The 19,691-nt window shown below is 36.8% G+C and overlaps 1 protein-coding gene across 3 annotated transcripts in view; it reads right to left on the bottom strand.

Annotated features, from left to right (window-relative positions):
- The window catches only part of EPC2 (enhancer of polycomb 2), a 128,216-nt gene that overhangs the window by 60,732 nt on the left and 47,793 nt on the right, over positions 1-19,691 (bottom strand). For all 3 annotated transcript variants that reach the window (XM_086352574.1, XM_086352583.1, XM_086352590.1), the window contains exon 2: positions 13,114-13,273. In XM_086352574.1, the coding sequence (XP_086208700.1) occupies positions 13,114-13,273 (160 nt within the window). The remainder of the gene's footprint in view (positions 1-13,113; positions 13,274-19,691) is intronic.

Genomic DNA, 19,691 nt, shown 5'->3' with positions numbered 1-19,691 from the left:
GGTACAACATGGATGAACCTTGTGAACATTATCCTAAGTGAAATAAGCCAGTCACAAAAAGACAAATACTACAGGATTCCACTTAAAGTAGACAAATACATAGATAAAACGAGTAGAATGGTGACTGTCAGGTACTAGAGGTAGGGTGTAACAGGGAACTGTTTAGAATTTCAGTCATACAAAAAAAAAAGTCAGTAACAGACAGTTGGAAAATCCCCAAATACTTATGGATTAAACATTACTCTGCAGCCATGAAATTAAAAGACGCTTACTCCTTGAAAGGAAAGTTATGACCAACCTAGATAGCATATTCTAAAGCAGAGACATTATTTTGCCAACAAAGGTCCGTCTAGTCAAGGCTATGGTTTTTCCAGTGGTCATGTAAGGATGTGAGAGTTGGACTGTGAAGAAGGCTGAGCGCCGAAGAATTGATGCTTTTGAATTGTGGTGTTGGAGAAGACTCTTGAGAGTCCCTTGGACTGCAAGGAGATCCAACCAGTCCCTTCTGAAGGAGATCAGCCCTGGGATTTCTTTGGAAGGAATGATGCTAAAGCTGAAACTCCAGTACTTTGGCCACCTCATGCGAAGAGTTGACTCACTGGAAAAGACTCTGATGCTGGGAGGGATTGGGGGCAGGAGGAGAAGGGGACAACAGAGGGTGAGACGGCTGAATGGCATCACTGACTCAATGGACATGAGTCTCAGTGAACTCCGGGAGTTGGTGATGGACAGGGAGGCCTGGCGTGCTGCGACTCACGGGGTCGCAAAGAGTTGGACACGACTGAGTGACTCAAATGAACTGAACTGAACTGAAACATTACTCTTAAAAATATGGTCAAAGATGAGGTATCAAGAAAAATTTTAAAATATTTTCAACTAAATGAAAATGTAACACCAAAATTTGTGGGACGTAAAAACAGTGATAGAGGAAAATTTGCAACACTGAAATATAACAAGAAAGGTAGAAAATCAAGTCTTCTACCTGTGAGAGCTGGAAAGAAAGGAGCAAATTAAATCCAAAGTAAGCAGAAGAAAATATGTGGAATGAGAAATAGAGTAAAATCAATTAAAGTGAACACAATAATAGAGGAAAATCAATAAAACCGAGAGCTTTTTTTTTTAAAGATCAATAAAATCAATAAGCTTCTAGCCAAACTAAGAAAAAAGGAGAGCGAACATAATTACTAATGTCAGAAATTTAAAAACAAGGAACATCACTACTGAATTCACGGATATTAAAAAGATAGTCAAAGAACACTGAACAATTCTATGCCGACAAATCTGATAATCTTTATGAAATGGACTAGTTCCTTAGAGACACAATCTGCCTAAACTCACATAAGAAAAAAAAATACACTATGAATAGGCCTGTATATATTAAAGAAACTGAATCAACAATTAATAATCTTCCAAAACTGAAAGCATCAAGCACAGGTGGGTTCACTAGTGAATTTTATTTAACATTTAAGTTAGAAATAGTATCAATTTGCTACAACATTTTTCAGAGGATAGAAGCCAAAGGAATTCTTCCTAATTCCTTCTATGAGGCTAGCATTACCCTAACACCAAACTCAGATAAAGAAATTACAAAACTATAAACCAGTAGCATTCATGAATGTAGAAGCAAAAATCCTCAATAAAGTTGAATCTAATGAACTGAATCTAACAATGTATGAAAAGAAATATACTCCAAGACCAAGTGGGATTTATCATAGGTATGAAAAGTTGGAAAAGATCAATGAATGTAATTTACCACATCAACAAAGAAAAAATAAAACTGTTTCAACAGATGCAGAAAAACCATTTAACAAAATCCAACACCCATTCATGATAAAAACTGACAGCAAACTAGGAATATAGGAAAATTTCCTCAACTTGATAAAGAACATCTACAAAAACCTTACAGCAAGCTTCATACTTAGTGGTATGAAACTAAGAGCTTTCCTACCAAGATCAGAAACAATGCAAGGATGATGTTCCCTCTCACCACTGCTTTTCAACACTGTACTGGAAACCCCAGCTAATACTTTAGACGAAAAAAATAACTTTGCCCCCAGATGACAAGGTTGTCTACAGGTGTTAATACAATCTATGAAGTGATGTGATGTCGCTCAGTCGTGTCCAGCTCTTTGCGATCCCATGGACTGTATTTGAAAGTCTATGAAAGAAGTGACCAAAAACTCCTGGAACTAAGTGATTATAGCATGGTTGCAGAACACACAATTAATATACAAAATCAATCACTTTCCTATATACTACAATGAGAAAGTGAAATTTGAAACTAAAAACACAAAACCATTTATATTAGTACCCCCCAAAAATGATACATTAAGATACAAATCTAATAAAATAAATAAAGTTCTACATGTGGAGAACAAAAAAACTCTGGTGAAACATTATCAAAGAATTAAATAAATGGAAAGAGAGTCATGGTTACTGGAAGGAAGACTCAATTTGGTTAACCTATCAGTTTTTCCCAACTTGATCTAAAGGTTCAATGAAATCTCAATCAAAATTACAGCAAGCCATTCTGTGTATCAGTCAGTACTGACAAAGTGATTCTTAAGTTTATATGAAGCAAATAAATTCAAAATAGTCAACATAATATTGAAGAATAAAGTCAGAGGACTGATTTCAAGATTTACTGTGAAGCCACAGTAATACAGACAGTGTGCTACTGACCAAAAAATAGACAAAAAGATGAGTGAAAGAGACTAGAGGGCCCAGAAATAGATCCGTATAAATCCAGTCAATCAACCTTTAACAAAAGAAGCAAAGACAATTGAAAGGAAAAAGAATAATCTTTCCAACAAACAGTGCTGAGACAATTGGACATCCATATTAAAAATGATGAATCTGGGCACAGATCTTACACCTTTCAAAAAACTTAACTCAAAATGAATCACAGACCTAAATGTAAAAACACTGACCTATAAAACTACTAGACAGTAACATAGGAGAAAACCTACATGATATCATATTTGGTGATGAGATTTTAGAAATATCACCAAAAGCAAAATCCATGAAAGAAAAATAATTAAGCTGGACCTCCTGCTCTAGGAAAGATATATTAAAGGAATGAAAAGACAAGTCACAGACTGGGAGAAAATATTTTCAAAACTCAGATCTGATAAAGTACTCAAAAATATACACAGAACACTTAAAATTCAACAATAAGAAAACAAAGAATCCAACTTTAAAATGGGTAAAGATACAGACACTTCACCCAGGAAGATACACAAAATGCAATTAATCATATGAAAAGGTACTCAACATCCTAGGTTATTAGAGAATGAGATACCACTACATCTTATTAGAATGGCTAAAATTCTAAAACTGACCACACCAAAAGCTGACGAGGATACAGAGCAACAGGAACGCTCCTTCACTGCTAGTAAAAATGAAAAATGAGAAATGAAATAGCCACTTTGGAAGCAGTCAGTGTGGCAGCTTCTTACAAAGCTAACACTGCCTTACTGTATAATCCAACAACTGTGCTCCCAGGTGTTTACCCAAAAGAGCTGAAAACTCAACGTCCACACAAAAAATGAAGACAGATTTTTCATAATTTTTTAAAATTGGAAGCAACCAACATGTCCTTCAATAGGTAAATGAATAAACAAACACTGAATTATCCATATGCTGCCGCTGCTAAGTCGCTTCAGTAGTGTCTGACTCTGTGCAGCCTCATAGACGGCAGTCCACCAGGCTCCCCCGTCCCTGGGATTCTCCAGGCAAGAACACTGGAGTGGGTTGCCATTTCCTTCTCCAATACATGAAAGTGAAAAGTGAAAGTGAAGTCGCTCAGTCATGTCCGACTCTTCCCAACCCCATGGATTGCAGCCCACCAGGCTCCTCCGTCCATGGGATTTTCCAGGCAAGAGTACTGGAGTGGGGTGCAATTGCCTTCTCCGGAATTATCCATATAATGGAATAATTAATAATTATTTTTAATTCAATAATTAAAAAGAGAACTACCAAGTCAAACAAAAAAAACAGAGAACCTGAAATACATAATGGTAAGTGAAAGAAACCAGTCTGAAAAGCCCATGTCATGTGTAATTTCACTTAAATTACAATTTGGAAAGCAAAACTACAGAAAGAGCAGAAAGATGAGTGATTGCCAGGGATCTGGAGGAACGAATAGGTGAAAATACAGGGAGTTTTTATGGTAATTCAACTATTCTGTAGGATAATGTAATGATGAATCTATGATATGGATTTTTAAAAATTCATTAAAACTATACAAAACAAACAGCAAACAGTAACACAAACTACAGACTTTAGTTAAAAAGGTACTGACTACGTTACTGTAACAAATGTACCATACTAATGCAAGGTAGTAATAGGGGAAATTGTGTGTGTGTGGGGGGGGAAATTGCTATATTATCTGCTCAATTTTCTGTAAATCTAAAAATTTAAAAAGATTATCAATCCAATAAAAAATGTGTAAAGGACCTGAATAGACATTTGTCCAACAAAGATACATGAATAGCTAACAGATACTCAGCCTCACTAATTATTAGGGAAATGCAAATCAAAACCACACAATATCATCTCATGCCTGTCAGAATGACTAGCATCAGAAAGTCAAGAGACAACAAATGCTGGTGAGTACGTGGAGCCCTTGTGCACTGTGAGTGGGAATGCAAATTAATTCAACCACTTTGTGAAACAGTATGGAGTTTTCTCAAAAAGAGTAAAAATAGAACTACAATATGATTTAGCAACCCCACTTCTTGAAATATGGCCAAAGGAAATAAAAAAACTACGTTAAGAGATATATGATGCAACCCCCCGCTGACCTGCCCCCACCACCATGTTCACAGCAGCATTACTTACAATAGCCAAGACACAGAAACAACCTAAGTGCCTAACAGTAAGTGAACGAAGGAAGCTGTGGTACATGTATATAATGGATACTATTCAGCCATTAAAAAACAAGAAGTCTTGCCCATTTACGGGCATTATGGATGGACTTTGAGGGCATTATGCTAAGTGAACTGAGTCAGACAGACAAAGGCAAATACTTCATGATCTCACAAGTGGATATAAAAAAAAATTTCTACCCCCTACCATCCCAAACTCACAGAACGAGAGATTATATTGTGGTTACTGGAAATCGGAGATTGGGAGAGGGAGAAGGGGATGAAGGTAGTCAAAAGGTACAAACTCCCAGTTTAAGTACTGGGGATGTAAGGTACAACATGATGACCATAGTTAACACAGCTAATATGTTACATATGAAAGTTGTTAAGAGAGTAAGTCCTAAGTTCACATCACAGGAAAAAATATTTTTATTCCTTTTTCTGTATATGAAGTGATAAATGTTAACTAAATTCATTCTAGTAATCATTTCAAATCTGATGCTAGGAAAGACTGAAGGAAGGAGAAGGGGACAACAGAGGATGAGATGGTTGGATGGCATCACCGACTCTATGGACATGAGCTTGGGCAAACTCCAGGAGATGGTGAAGGACAGGGAAACCTGGCATGCTGTAGTCCACAGGGTCTCAAAGAGTCAAACGTGACTTAGCAACTGAACAACAACAAATCGTTTCAAAACATGCACAGGGAAAATCACTAAGCTGCACACTTTTAACTTATACAGTGCTGTATGTCAGTTATATCTCAACAAAGCTGGGGAAAAAAAGCATGTATTCTGGAATCTGTCTGCCTGGTTCAAATTTTGGGTCCCCTACTTACAAGGTCTTTGAAGCCTGCTCTTAAAACATTCTTTATGGCTAAGTAGTATTTCATTGTGTATGTATATACCACATCTTTATTCATTCACCTGTTCATGGACACTTACGTTGCTTTCATATCTTGGCAGTTGTAATACTGCTACAAACAATAGGGTACATGTATCTTTCCAAATTAGTGTTGCTTTTCTCAGATATACACCCAGAAGTGGAACTGTTGAAATAGTTCTATTTTTAGTTTTGTGAGAAACCTCCATATGGTTCTCCACAATGGCTGCACCAAGGTACATCCCCACTAACAATGTGCAAAGATTCCTTTTTCTCAGTATCCTCAGCAATGTTTTTTTTTTTTTTAAATTTTAAATGACAAGCATTCTGACATGTGCAAGGTGATATCCCATTGTGGTTTTGATTCGCATTTCCCTGATGATTAGTTGAGCATCTTTTCACATGCCTGTTGGGTCATCTGCACGTCCTCCTTGGAAAAATGTCTATTCAGTCCTGCCCATTTTTAAATCAGGTTGTTTTTTTGATGTTGAGTTACACGAGCTGTTTATATATGTTGGATATTAATTCCTTATCAGTCTTATCATTTGCAAACATTTTCTCCCATTCAGTAGGTTGTCTTTTCATTTTGACAATGGTTTCCTTTGCTGTGTAAAAGCTTTTACATTCAATTAGGTCCCATTTGTTTTTGTTTCTTTTAGGAGATACATCCAAGAAAATATGGTTGTAATTCATGTCAAAGAGTGTTCTATGTTTTCCTCTAGGAGTTTTATACTATCCAGTCTTACATTTAATCCATTCTTAGTTTTGTTTATGGTGTTAGAGAATGTTACAATTTCTTTCTTTTACAAGTAGCTGTCCAATTTTCCAAGCACCACTTACTGAAGAGACTGTTTTTTCTCCATTCTTTCCTTCTTTGTTGCAAATTAATTGACCATAAGCAAGTGGGTTTATTTCTGTGCTCTCTATCTTGCTCGCCATTGATCTACAGCTGTTTTGTGCCAGTATCACACTGTTTTGATTACTCTAGCTTTGCAGTATAGTCTGAAGCCAGGGAGCATGATTCCTATAATCTTCTGAAGATTGATTTGGCTATTTGGGGTTTTTTGTATTTCCACACAAATTTTAAAAGTATTTGTTCTAGTTCTGTGAAAAATGTCTCTGGTATTTTTCATAAGCAGACATAAGAAAAGGCACACAAGCCCAAGGCACATGCTCCTTATCCTCTAGACTTCTCTTTCACCTCTCTATCCCAGACTGTCAAATGATTATACTGCTTTCCCAAATATCTGTCATTACTCATTATTTAATATTTTCTAAGTTTTAGGGCTCTTCACCCTTTCCTGGGTTCGTACTCACCCAGATACTATTCTACCATTTCAGAACTAGTGCCCATACTCACATCTTTATCCAAAGATAAGAGGCTCAGCACAAGTATAGGCTTCCTCAGAGAAGATAGGAAGATCCTTAAAGACAGCTAGTCTGAATGTAGGTTGCCCTCATGGCCTGACCTTGCTCACTGCCCCCAGTATCTTTCTAACCACGTCAACCTGGAATCTAGCTTCACCTGGAACGTTTTTTCCACAAATCGGATATAATCCACTTCTGTACTTCCGGCATGGCTTTTCTGGTATTTAATTGTGTTGATATCATTTCTGTTCAACCTGATTTCTTAACACATATCCAGTTTAAAAAAAAGGAATTTTTAAATAAGAAATGATATTCCTAGAATGTATCTTTTTCACCAAAAAGTTTTATTGTAAAAACCAAACAATGTTCTTCATTTGGGATATTTTTCAACTCTTTCCAATCAAAACATATTTGTCCTAAGAAGGCAAACAGTCAGTTATCATCATTTTTGTTTAATGAGGAGAACAGCAATAAACATTTCAAGGATAATGAGATTGACACTGGATGTTAGATCAGCATCTGTCTCACTCTTGCTGAAAACGTAGTAGAATAAACAATCCACGTGATACTAAACAAGTGTAATTTTTCTTCTTTTTTAAGTCAAGACTTGACAATGATCAGCTTCACTGAACTGAGGAGTCAGTTTCAATAGTACGAACGTGTACAGTAGTGTACACACACAGACAGGTACCTTCCCAGGACTTCAGATGTGGGCTGCAGACACAAAGAGCAGAATTCAATTTCCTTTGAGTGGGTTCATCTCCCTGCCTGACAGATAACACAGGGTGCTATCTCACCAATCCTTTCTCCTGGACTCTTTCAGCTAAGAAACAGGTGACGTTCTTTCTACTTACCTGTGTTTGTGGGAGCAATGCACTGAGAAGGCTAAGTAAACCTTCATTTGAAAACATGCAAAGGAGTCCTGATTCAAAGAAGCATTGAATTGAGTTCAAAACAGGACATATTCAGAATACTTATGAAACAGTATCTCAAGTTCCTTCATATTCTAAATTCCGAGATACTGTAAAATATTACATTAAATGAAAGGGATAATGGGAAGTCAAAATAAAGAATTTACTGCAATGTAAACAAAGTCATTTCCTTAAGATGAAAAATTTGGATTTTGAATTTAATAAGCTTTTAAACTCCATAATGAATGAAAGAATTTTAACATTGGGAACTGGACATGGAACAACAGATTGGTTCCAAATAGGAAAAGGAGTACGTCAAGTCTGTATATTGTCACCCTGCTTATTTAACTTATATGCAGAGTACGTCATGAGAAACACTGAACTGAAAGAAGCACAAGCTGGAATCAAGATTGCCAGGAGAAATATCAATAACCTCAGATATGCAGATGACACCACTCTTATGGCAGAAAGTGAAGAGGAACTCAAAAGCCTCTTGATGAAAGTGAAAGAGAGTGAAAACGTTGGCTTAAAGCTCAACATTCAGAAAACGAAGATCATGGCATTTGGTCCCATCACTTCATGGGAAATAGATGGGGAAACAGTGGAAACTGTCAGACTTTATTTTTTTGGGCTCCAAAATCACTGCAGATGGTGACTGCAGCCATGAAATTAGAAGACGCTTATTCTTTGGAAGAAAAGTTATGACCAACCTAGATAGCATACTGAAAAGCAGAGACATTACTTTGCTAACAAAGGTCCGTCTAGTCAAGGCTATGGTTTTTCCTGTGGTCATGTATGCAGGTGAGAGTTGGACTGTGAAGAAAGCTGAGTGCTGAAGAATTGATGCCTTTGAACTGTGGTGTTGGAGAAGACTCTTGAGAGTCCCTTGGACTGCAAGGAGATCCAACCAGTCCATTCTGAAGGAGATCAGCCCTGGGATTGCTTTGGAAGGAATGATGCTAAAGCTGAAACTCCAGTACTTTGGCCACCTCATGCGAAGAGTTGGCTCATTGGAAAAGACCCTGATGCTGAGAGGGATTGGGGGCAGGAGGAGAAGGGGACAACAGAGGATGAGATGGCTGGATGGCATCACCGACTTGATGGACACGAGTTTGAGTGAACTCTGGGAGTTGGTGACGGACAGGGAGGCCTGGCGTGCCGCAATTCATGCAGTCGCAAAGACTTGGACACGACTGAGCGACTGAACTGAACTGAAGGTACCCAAAGTAAATCCATTATAACAGTAAGTAAAATGGAGGTAGCATTTTCTACGTATGTCACACAACTGACCAATATGTAGAATTAGCTGAAATGAGGAACAGTTTGAGTATCTTGGGTCATCAAAGACTATATGCCACCAAAATGCTTTAAACCTGGGCAAAATACCACAACGTGTTGTGATTAAGTTCTCCAGAACACTAATACAGGTTACTAAGGAGAACTATTACCAAAAGGAACAGGAAAGAATATCAGGTTTATCTCACATCCACACCACACTGGAGTCATTCCACTCCTAACTCCTAGGCAAACACTTTTTGTTTTAAAATGACATAATGACATTGTTGGTGAGTAACTGAGCTCAATTCTTGACTTGGATTCACACAGCAGGTCTTCTCAATTTTACTGTACATGTCAATAATTGTATTCTTATATTATTAATTCTGTATACAATTTTGACTCCTACAAGATCAATGTCTCAAAAATGTCAAGATGTGTATGCTTTTATCTTCACCATTCATTCATGATTTATTTGGCAAAATATTTAACTTCATACCTAGTAATATGCTAGGTACTACAGTAGGCAGTAAAATTAAGAAGAAAAAAAAAAGTCCCTTCTCTCAATGAGCCTTATAACCTGTGAAGCAACAGAGGGCAAACAATTGCAACTACAGGTGGTTGATGCCACAGTGAGGGTGTACACACGACAAGAGGGCTTGAGGTAAACACTGTTAGGAACTCTGCTTAAAGGGGTTAGGAAAAGGCTCTTAAAGGTGGCCCTGGAGATGAGCCTTGGAGAATAAACTGTACTTTAACAATGGGACAAGAGAAGTAAAGGGCTATGTAAAGGCCTGGATGAGAAAATAAGGGATGAATCAGAGAGCTAAAAGGACCTATTATTGTAGCTCAAAGTGTGAAGAGTTAGAGGAATTGGTGTGGGGGGAGGTTGGGTGTGCAGTATATTGAGATTGTAGTGTGGGACTGTATGGTGAATGAGATGCAGCATCTGTTCCCAAAGAACTTACAGTTTAGAGGAGGAACAGACTGTCAACAGTTCATTTCAATGACAGGCTGATGTCACGGTGGAAGAACACATAGCAGACTGTGACGAGACAGGCACAGAGGAGAGCCTTAAACATCACACAGATGAGTTAAAATTTTATCCTATAGGCAACAGTAAGTCTTGGAAACATTCTAAATGGGTACCAATCACAAAAGTGGCAATGTGGATGACGGATTGGAAGGTACAAAGACTAAAGCAGAGCCACCAAGGAAGCCCAATAGTAGGCAAAAAGGCACGCAAATAATGGAATATACATTTGATGGAAAATTATATATACATTGAAAATGACAATAGAAGACTACATAAAAACCTGAGGAAACTAAAATATAAATAGAAAAGGCAGAAAAAAACTGTGTAGCACAATTTAGTATACAATAGTATATATAAAATATATATGCTAAGACTCAATGAGAAAAAAGGAAGTAGCTAAAATAATCTTCTATTATTTTTATTCCATTTATTACAGCAATAGAATAAAATGAAATGGAGAAAAAACAACACAAGATTAATATTTATTGTATCTATTGGGTCTGACCCAGATGGGTTACATCCAATTTCTGGTTCTTGGTTGCCAAGAATGGGTTTTACAAATGGTCCTACTGTCCAGCTATACTGTTATTAAAATACACAAAAAGGAAGAGTGGGAAAAAATAAAAATAAAAAAAAAAGGAAGAGTGGGGATATGTTGGCTTAAAAAATGCCTAAAATTTCTATTATGAACAGCTATCTCATTCCTGATACAAAGACAAGGAAAATTCAACAAGCTAAGGGATTTCAAAGTCAAAGACACAGAGAAAACAAATCATACAAATAATTTTTGCAACTGTGTTTCTCTTGAATGCTTAGGGGAACAGTCTCTGGAAAATGGTTCTGACACCTAAAGGCTTTTAAGCCATTTAAAAACAACTGAACCAGTCAACAAACATGCCATTTTATTGAGCATTTATAAGCCATGCACTTGACTCTAAAGATACAAAGGGAAAATAAAACATAGTCCCTGCCCTCAAGGGGCTCACAATCTAAAAGGAGAGACAGAATGGTTACAAATAATCACAATAAAGCATGGTGAGTCCTCTGACAGAGGCAAGCTACTGAGATAAAGCAAAGGAGAGGTAGAATGAGATATCAGGGTTAAGTGGCAAAAGGGAGTTCGAAGATCTTAAGCTATAGAAAAGGAAAGAAGACTTGAACAGCACATGCAAGGAAATGTGAAGTGTGAAACAAGGCAAATGTGGATAATTTTATTCCCTACAGGATAAAGTGGGAGGGAAAGAGCAACTGGAAATGAGGTTAAAGGGGGAAGCAGGTAACAAATCACAAAGGGCCTTGCATTCAAATCAGAGACTTTGGCTATTATTGCATTCTATTAAATCTATAATGCCAGCAATTACAAGATGCACCATTACTTTATGAACTGCAAGAAAGAAAAAGAAAAAGCTTTATATTTAAATTTATATAATATTCCTACATAAACCTTTATATCAAAGGGCAAGAACTTCAGCATAAGATAAATACAACAGCCATGCAGAAAGGAACAACATGAAACTATATTTCTCAAATTGCCCTTAGGTGGAAGGAGGGGGGAAGAAAATCTCTTCCTGAGAACTGAATTCCAAGCAGGTCCACAGCCTACTTGTGTGGTCTAAAAACAAACAAGTAAAACTAAAGCTACCAGTGTGGTCCAAAAGCAAACAAATAAAACAAAACAAGCAAAGACTTTAAGGTGGTCTCAGGTTGGTCCCCAGATGCCTGGCAAAAACAAGTAGAAATTCTCTTTAGACAAACCATACTTTAATTGAGAAGAAAAGCAATTTAAGATGCAATCTCATTTCAAATATGACAAATGTATATCTTGAGAACTAATGAAAAATACTAGATTTTACAGTCAGTATTAAATCTGGAGATGTTTTGAATTACCCTGACAACTTTTTAAAAATAACTATTACCAGGCTGCAAATCAAGAGACTCTCATACAGGTACACTTGAAGCAGAGCCCTCAACACTATTTTAACAAACGACTCAAAGTTTATTTCCCAAATACAACCAGACAAGAAACTAAGACACTAGCATCTGTCTGCAAAATTAGCTGAACACTGCTACTATAAAATAAAGAACACAGTACAATTTTAAGTCCAGGTCATAATCTGATCAGACAGACACTTCAGGAAGACCATTCTGGTGCCAGTGGACTTTGTGGAGAAGATAGATTAGAAGAGGGTATGGATAACAGAACAGTTAGGAGATTAGTGAAACAGTTTTAAGATCAGAGATGGTGATCATTTAAAAAATAACAATGGGGAGAAAAATAAGAGGATCAAAGGAGGAAGAATTAGAATTCCATAAAAATTACAAGAAGGTAGAGGTGTAGGATCTAATTCTAAAAAAATTTCAGATTTGCCCCTAATCAGCATTATAGCCACTAGGCCTTGAAAAACATACCTTATTTGGGTACGGTAATCCATTATACTTTATAGCTGTATAGTAAGTGTATAAAAACAGTATAATATGCAAAAAAATATATAAAAAGGTAATATATTATATGTTCCAGCTGTATAAGTTTAAGTTCTGCAGAAAATCCTATACAACATAACCATCAACTGTTCCAAATGTAACTCACAATCAAAATGATCTTGAAGTTCAGATGTAAGCACAGAGGAATTTTATTCTTTCATGTTTTACATTTCTATAAATCAGTGGGTATGAATTTTAAAATTCAAATTTCTTTGTGTAAAAAGAGAGAAAGGATTTTTCACTGTTTGATACATTTAAATTACAAACAGAAAAAATGAATTAACAAACTTACGCTGAATATGAATGAACTGTTTTGGCTGTTTAAACTCTCCTTTGTACAAGCGATTGTAATAGTTGACGTTGCTCTCTGCCTCAGGAACTGGAATGACCATGCTCTCTTTTTTTTCTCTAAACACTTGCTGTGCCGAAATAGCTCGCTGTAAGTGATGTTCCTGGAAAATGTAAAGCAGGCAATGTAAGTTGTTTCAATAATGTCAATTCAATACAAAATTCTATTTAAAATTTATTTTATTTAATAATTGCAAAGTACTTTAAGAATCAATTAAAAAACAGTAGTTCCTACACTACAGACCTTCAGAAAACATTGCCATTATTCTCCCTTAATACTTGTATACATACTGGTATCACTTTAAATGACTACAATTTTAATAAGCAGAATTAAGTATTCATAAAGCAGAATTTAACATCTCAATTACAAGAAAACGGATCCCTTGTTTGTTAAATTAATTGAGGTGCTTATCACCAATACCAGATAACACAAATAAAAGCAAATAACAGAAAAAGAATTTATATCAGATTCTAAGTATCTTCTGCGTTTATACACCTCAAACTTCAAAAGTACAAAATTCTCAATAACTCAAAGACAAGAGAAAATTATAATCAACAGACTATATTAGTATCATAGCAAGAAGCATTTTTTAACAAAGATGAAAAAATAGGTCTTATAATATACATCCAGATTCTAGTAACTTCTCATTACCTCACCACTTAACAGATACTTTCTCTCTGACCCACTATGAATAATTTCCAACAAAGCACCTTTACTGTTTGGAATGTAAACTAGGCCATGCAGGATCCCCTTCATATTCAAAGGTTAAAATCACTCAATGACTTACAAGACTTTACATCTGTCTGACCTTATCTCATACTTCTCTCCTCCCAAACTTTATTCTAGCCGCACTGCCTCCTCTCTTTAAGGTTCCTAAATATTTAAACGGATTGCTTCAGAAATTCCTCAAATCTCATCTGGCTACCCTGCATTGCATAAATTAAGATTTATATATCAGAAGCCATCATTTCAACATTTTTCAGAGCACCTGGTAGACACCAGATACTATTCCTGTCACTGAGAATTATGAGTGAATGAGACAGAGACAGACTTCGCCATTAAAGAACCTAGCTAGTGGAAGATAGATTATCTAAGTATGCAATCATGTCTGAGCTTGACAACCATGTCTCTTCACTATTGGTCAAACCACTCATTCTGGGAAAACAGATAAAGATGTCCAGTTCAGTTCAGTTCAGTTGCTCAGTCATGTCCAACTCTTTGTGACCCCATGAATCGCAGCACGCCAGGCCTCTCTGTCCATCACCAACTCCGGGAGTCCACTCAAACTCACGTCCATCGAGTCGGTGATGCCATCTAGCCATCTCATCCTCTGTTGTCCCCTTCTCCTCCTGCCCCCAATCCCTCCCAGCATCAGAGTCTTTTCCAATGAGTCAACTCTTCGCATCAGGTGGCCAAAGTACTGGAGTTTCAGCTTTAGCATCATTCCTTCCAAAGAACACCCAGGACTGACCTCCTTCACGATGGACTGGTTGGATCTCCTTGCAGTCCAAGGGACTCTCAAGAGTCTTCTCCAACACCACAGTTCAAAAGCATCAATTCTTCGGCGCTCAGCATTCTTCACAGTCCAAATCTCACATGCATACATGACCAATGGAAAAACCATAGCCTTGACTAGATGGAACTTTGTTGGCAAAGTAATGTCTCTACTTTTGAATATGCTATCTAGGTTGGTCATAACTTTCCTTCCAAGGAGTAAGCGTCTTTTAATTTCATGGCTGCAATCACCATCTGTAGTGATTTTGGAGCCCCAAAAAATAAAGTCTGACACTGTTTCCACTGTTTCCCTATCTATTTCCCATGAAGTGATGGGACCAGATGCCATGATCTTCATTTTCTGAATGTTGAGCTTTAAACCAACGTTTTCACTCTCCTCTTTCACTTTCATCAAGAGGCTTTTGAGTTCCTCTTCACTTTCTACCATAAGGGTGGTGTCATCTGCATATCTGAGGTTATTGATATTTCTCCCAGCAATCCTGATTCCAGCTTGTGCTTCTTCCAGCCCAGCGTTTCTCATGATGTACTCTGCATATAAGTTAAATAAGCAGGGTGACAATATACAGACTTGACGTACTCCTTTTCCTATTTGGAACCAGTCTGTTGTTCCATGTCTAGTTCTAACTGTTGCTTCCTGACCTGCATACAGATTTCTCAAGAGGCAGGTCAGGTGGTCTGGTGTTCCCATCTCTTTCAGAATTTTCCAGTTTCTTGTGATCCACACAGTTAAAGGCTTTGGTATAGTCAATAATGCAGAAATACATGCTTTTCTGGAACTCTCTTGGTTTTTCGGTGATCCAGCGGATGTTGGCAATTTGATCTCTGGTTCCTCTGCCTTTTCTAAAACCAGCTTGAACATCTGGAAGTTGACGGTTCACATACTGCTGAAGATGTCCAAAGGCAGTAAAATATAAACTAAGAGTTTTAGGATCAATAGCAATTTAGCAAGGCAAAAGAGGAAAAGAAGAAACAATCCAGGCACAGGGAACAGACTATCCAAAATGGACTAGAGCCCAGAGACATTCAGAAAAAGGCAACCAGCTGAACCAAGGGACAGGACAGCTTCTTCACCTTCAGAAAATGTTTTTTTTCATAGGACAGAATCCCAAGCTGAAGCACTAAGTATACTTTTCATACAAATATTACTATCAATTTAGTTATTTGGAGTAAATACTTTTGAGTTGACTAAGAACTTTTGAGGGGATCAAACACACAAACAACATCAAGAAACTAGAAAGCCAGGCCTTGAATGAGGCCAGCAATTTATAGCATTAATTAAGCCTGTATTTTCCTATTGAAGGTGAAAGTTGGCTCAGTTGTGTCCAGCTGTTTGTGACCCCATAAACTGTAGCCCACCAGGCTCCTCTTGGCTGGGATTCTCCAGGCAAGAAGACTGGAATGGGTAGCCCTTCCCTTCTCCAGAGGATCTTTCCAACCCAGGGATCAAACCTGGGTCTCTCACACTGCAGGCAGATTCTTCACCGTCTGAGCCACCTGGGAAGCTCTATTTTCTATTACCTTGATGATATTTCACCTCTCCTGGTTAAAAAAAGTGATACAGTATGCAATGTCACCCTGCACTGATGTAATATTTTATAGTTCTCAAAGTACACCCACAATCACATGCCTATTAGCTCCTTACAATCTTGGGACACAAGGGTAGATATTATTTTCCATTTTTATAAATGGCATTCAAGAAACAAGTGACTTACTCTTAGCAAATAGTAATGATATATAAGAGAGAGAAATTTCAGGACTCTGATTCCAATGTTTCTTGACTATTTCACCCTTACTAGAAAAGTCTAATAAAGATTACAAAACAGGTTCTTATAATGCTAATAAATCTACAGACACAGGTAACAAAAACAGTACGCACTTTTTTTTTTTTGAAGAGATTCTTTTGATGTATATTTGACTTTGTCCTAAATACATTTTTAGGTATAATCTAATTTTTGAAATACATCTTTAATAGATTAAGATTTAACATTAATTTTACAAATGAAAAATTTAAAAACAGATCATGGATGACTCCCTTCTTAATGCAGCAGACAGATGACAGATGCAGCCAGAAATTTAAGGAGCTAGACCATGACATACTCCCCCATTTACAGACTAAATTTAGTTCTATAAATAAATTTTCAGCTACCATTTCCTTCCCCAGATTATTGGTCTATCTGTAAAAAAAAAAAAAAAAAAAAAATCAGAAAAAACAATGACAAGGCTTCTTGAGGACTGTTTCATATAATAGTTATAATCAGTGGCAAACACACACAAAAGCCTGAAAGTAGGTATCAGAGTTTTGATTTGTCATTGTATTGGCGGGGAAGAGGTTGACAGGAATAATGCTGTTCTTGTTACATGCTGCATTATACATGGGTGATGTTACCTAATTTTTAATAACAACTAACAACCAAGTACTACTTAATTTCCTTTCTGAAAGCATGCCTTTGACCTACCAACCCCACAAATGGAATTCTTCAAAAGGCAACCAACAAATGGGCAACACTGACTAAATGAAAATGCTCACCATGGCACTGTTTCTAACACCAAAAAAAAAAGTCTAAATAGCAATAAATACATAATTAGTATATAAATTGTTATATTATATCCATACACTAGAACTCTTAGATAATAGTAGAAAACAACATAACACAGACCTCTAGTGACCTTAAAAAAAGCCTGGAAGAATACACAATAGAACATTCCACAAAATGCTATTCCTTCTGTGTGCCTTTTGCGGTTTCAGAATTTTCTATACATTAATTTTCTATAAATCTATATTACTTTTGTAAACTAAAAAAAAAAAAAGATATAAAAAGGTTTAACATCTTAAATGAAGGAACTCTCTACCAAAAACACAAAATCACTTCTCATGGTACTTTGACATTCTGAAATATCCTTTTACACCTATCTATTACATACCTAAACATTTTTTGGGTTTTCCTAGAAAAATTTTGTTGTTGTTGAGTCACTAAGTCGTTTCCTACTCTTTGAGATCCCATGAATTACAACACACCAGACTCCTCTGTCTCCTACACTGTCTCCCAGGGTTTGCTCAAATTCAGGTCCATTGAGTCAGTGATCCTATCTAACATCTCATCCACTGCTGGCCCCTTCTCCTTTTGCCTTCAATCTTTCCCAGCATCAGGGACTTTTCCCAATAAGTCAGCTCTTCATATCAGGTGGCCAAAGTATTGAAGCTTCAGCATCAGTCGTTCCAATGAATATTCAGGGCTGATTTCTTTTAGGATCGACTGGTTGGATCTTCTTGCAGTTCAAGGAACTCAAGAGTCTTCTCCAGCACAATATGAAAGCATCAATTATTAAGAAAAGTATAAAGTATATAATTTCTCTACACTTTATACTCTTCTTAGTAACACGTGAGATTATATGGTAAGCCATTAAACACAAACTAAAAGATGCTATATAATTAATGATTTCTAGTCATGTGTAAGTACCAAGCACAATTCCACAAGGTACAAGGTAGAAATATTTTTCTTCTGGAGATGAGTAAACTAAGACTCTGTGATTTCTATGACAGAAATTAGCAGGACTGAAATTTGAATCATTGTATGTCTCTTTTCCATCTTGTCAAGCTCATACCCCAATATGCAGGCTAGGTTTCAGAATCCATCAAATTAGACGGCATACAAAGTTAAACATTCATTGCTATTTTAAAAATTTGCATCCAAAATTTCCAACTAAATATAGCTGATTGAGTAACTACAATTATCTACTCTACCTCACTGTAATTATAAACTTACTAGTAAAGGACTAAAAAACTTAAGCCACAATGACAAACTGAATTACAGATGAACCATCAGCACAAAACAGAGTGTAGCAAGATTCCTGGAGATCAAAATCAAAAGAGCAAGTTTCAAATACTTACAGAGAAGAAAAAAAAAATTTAAACTGAGCCCATTTCACTTGTCCTGCAGAAAACAAAATTATGGGGAGCTAGAAAGAGCCAGAATGAGACAAACTATTCTTTGCCTACTCCTCAAAAGCAGATCATTCCACACAGCCTACACTGACAGAAGAGGGCACTACTAAACTAAGAATGTTGTGAACTACCCCAAATACACAAAAAACTAACATGGGAGAAGGACGCAAAAGACTCAGGAAAAAAACGGAAAGAGTTGATTGAACGCAAAAAGAAAGAAAAAGACAATTACCTCAGAAATGAAAACTAAAATTATGAGAAGCCTAGTGTAAAATATACTCAAAGACTTAAGTGTGCTTTATATAGGATGTCAAATAACCAAGTGAATAGGAATAAAGTGAAGAAAGAAGTAAAATGAGTAAGAAAGATGACAGAATATAAAAACAGGCAAAGAAGAAACGACATTCATATAAGTGGAGTCCTTGAAGAAAAAACAAAACAAAAAAGAGAAAATGCAATAGAACTAGTAGTTAAGATAAAATATATGAATCTATTTATCAAAAAAAGCCCAAGAGGGAGCAAGATGGAACACAAAAACTAGCATCACCAGACAGGATCTGATACTGCTTCAGGCAATCAGGAGAAAACACTCAGCTCACAGCTCTTCCTTGGGAAGGAAACAGAAGAGTAGAACGTGGGTCTAAAATTTCAGCTTTTGGGGGAGTTGCCCCAGGGACTATCTTCCTTCTCACTTAACTCAGAAGGCTAACTGAGCCAACATTCTTTGGATGCCTAGGTGCTGTGGAGAACAAAAAAGAACTTAAGAGGCTTGTTTCAACATCAGAAAACTCGCAGTAACACTGACAAACACCAGAGGGAGCAAAACATTACAACAAGCTCCTAACAGAAAATCCAGGGAACCCCTCTAACTAGGAAATTATGTGAAGGTGCCCAGGGAAGATGCATCTCCAGAAAAGGTTTGAGGGCTTCCAGACTCCCTACCTGGGTTGATTGCTAAAGCTCTTACCCTGTATGAAGCCAGTTCATAAAGACTAGGAGTTACAGTTCAAACACACAAATTATAACAATAGAAAAAAACAAGGCGGTGTATGAAAACACGAGG

This window comes from Bos grunniens, chromosome 2 (genome assembly GCF_055505025.1).
Source record: "Bos grunniens cultivar Pamir isolate PY7600 chromosome 2, Bosgru_T2T1.0, whole genome shotgun sequence".
Classification (NCBI taxonomy): domain Eukaryota; kingdom Metazoa; phylum Chordata; class Mammalia; order Artiodactyla; family Bovidae; genus Bos; species Bos grunniens.
The sequence above is the reverse complement of the archived record's forward strand: the minus strand, read 5'-3'. Positions and strand labels throughout refer to the sequence as shown.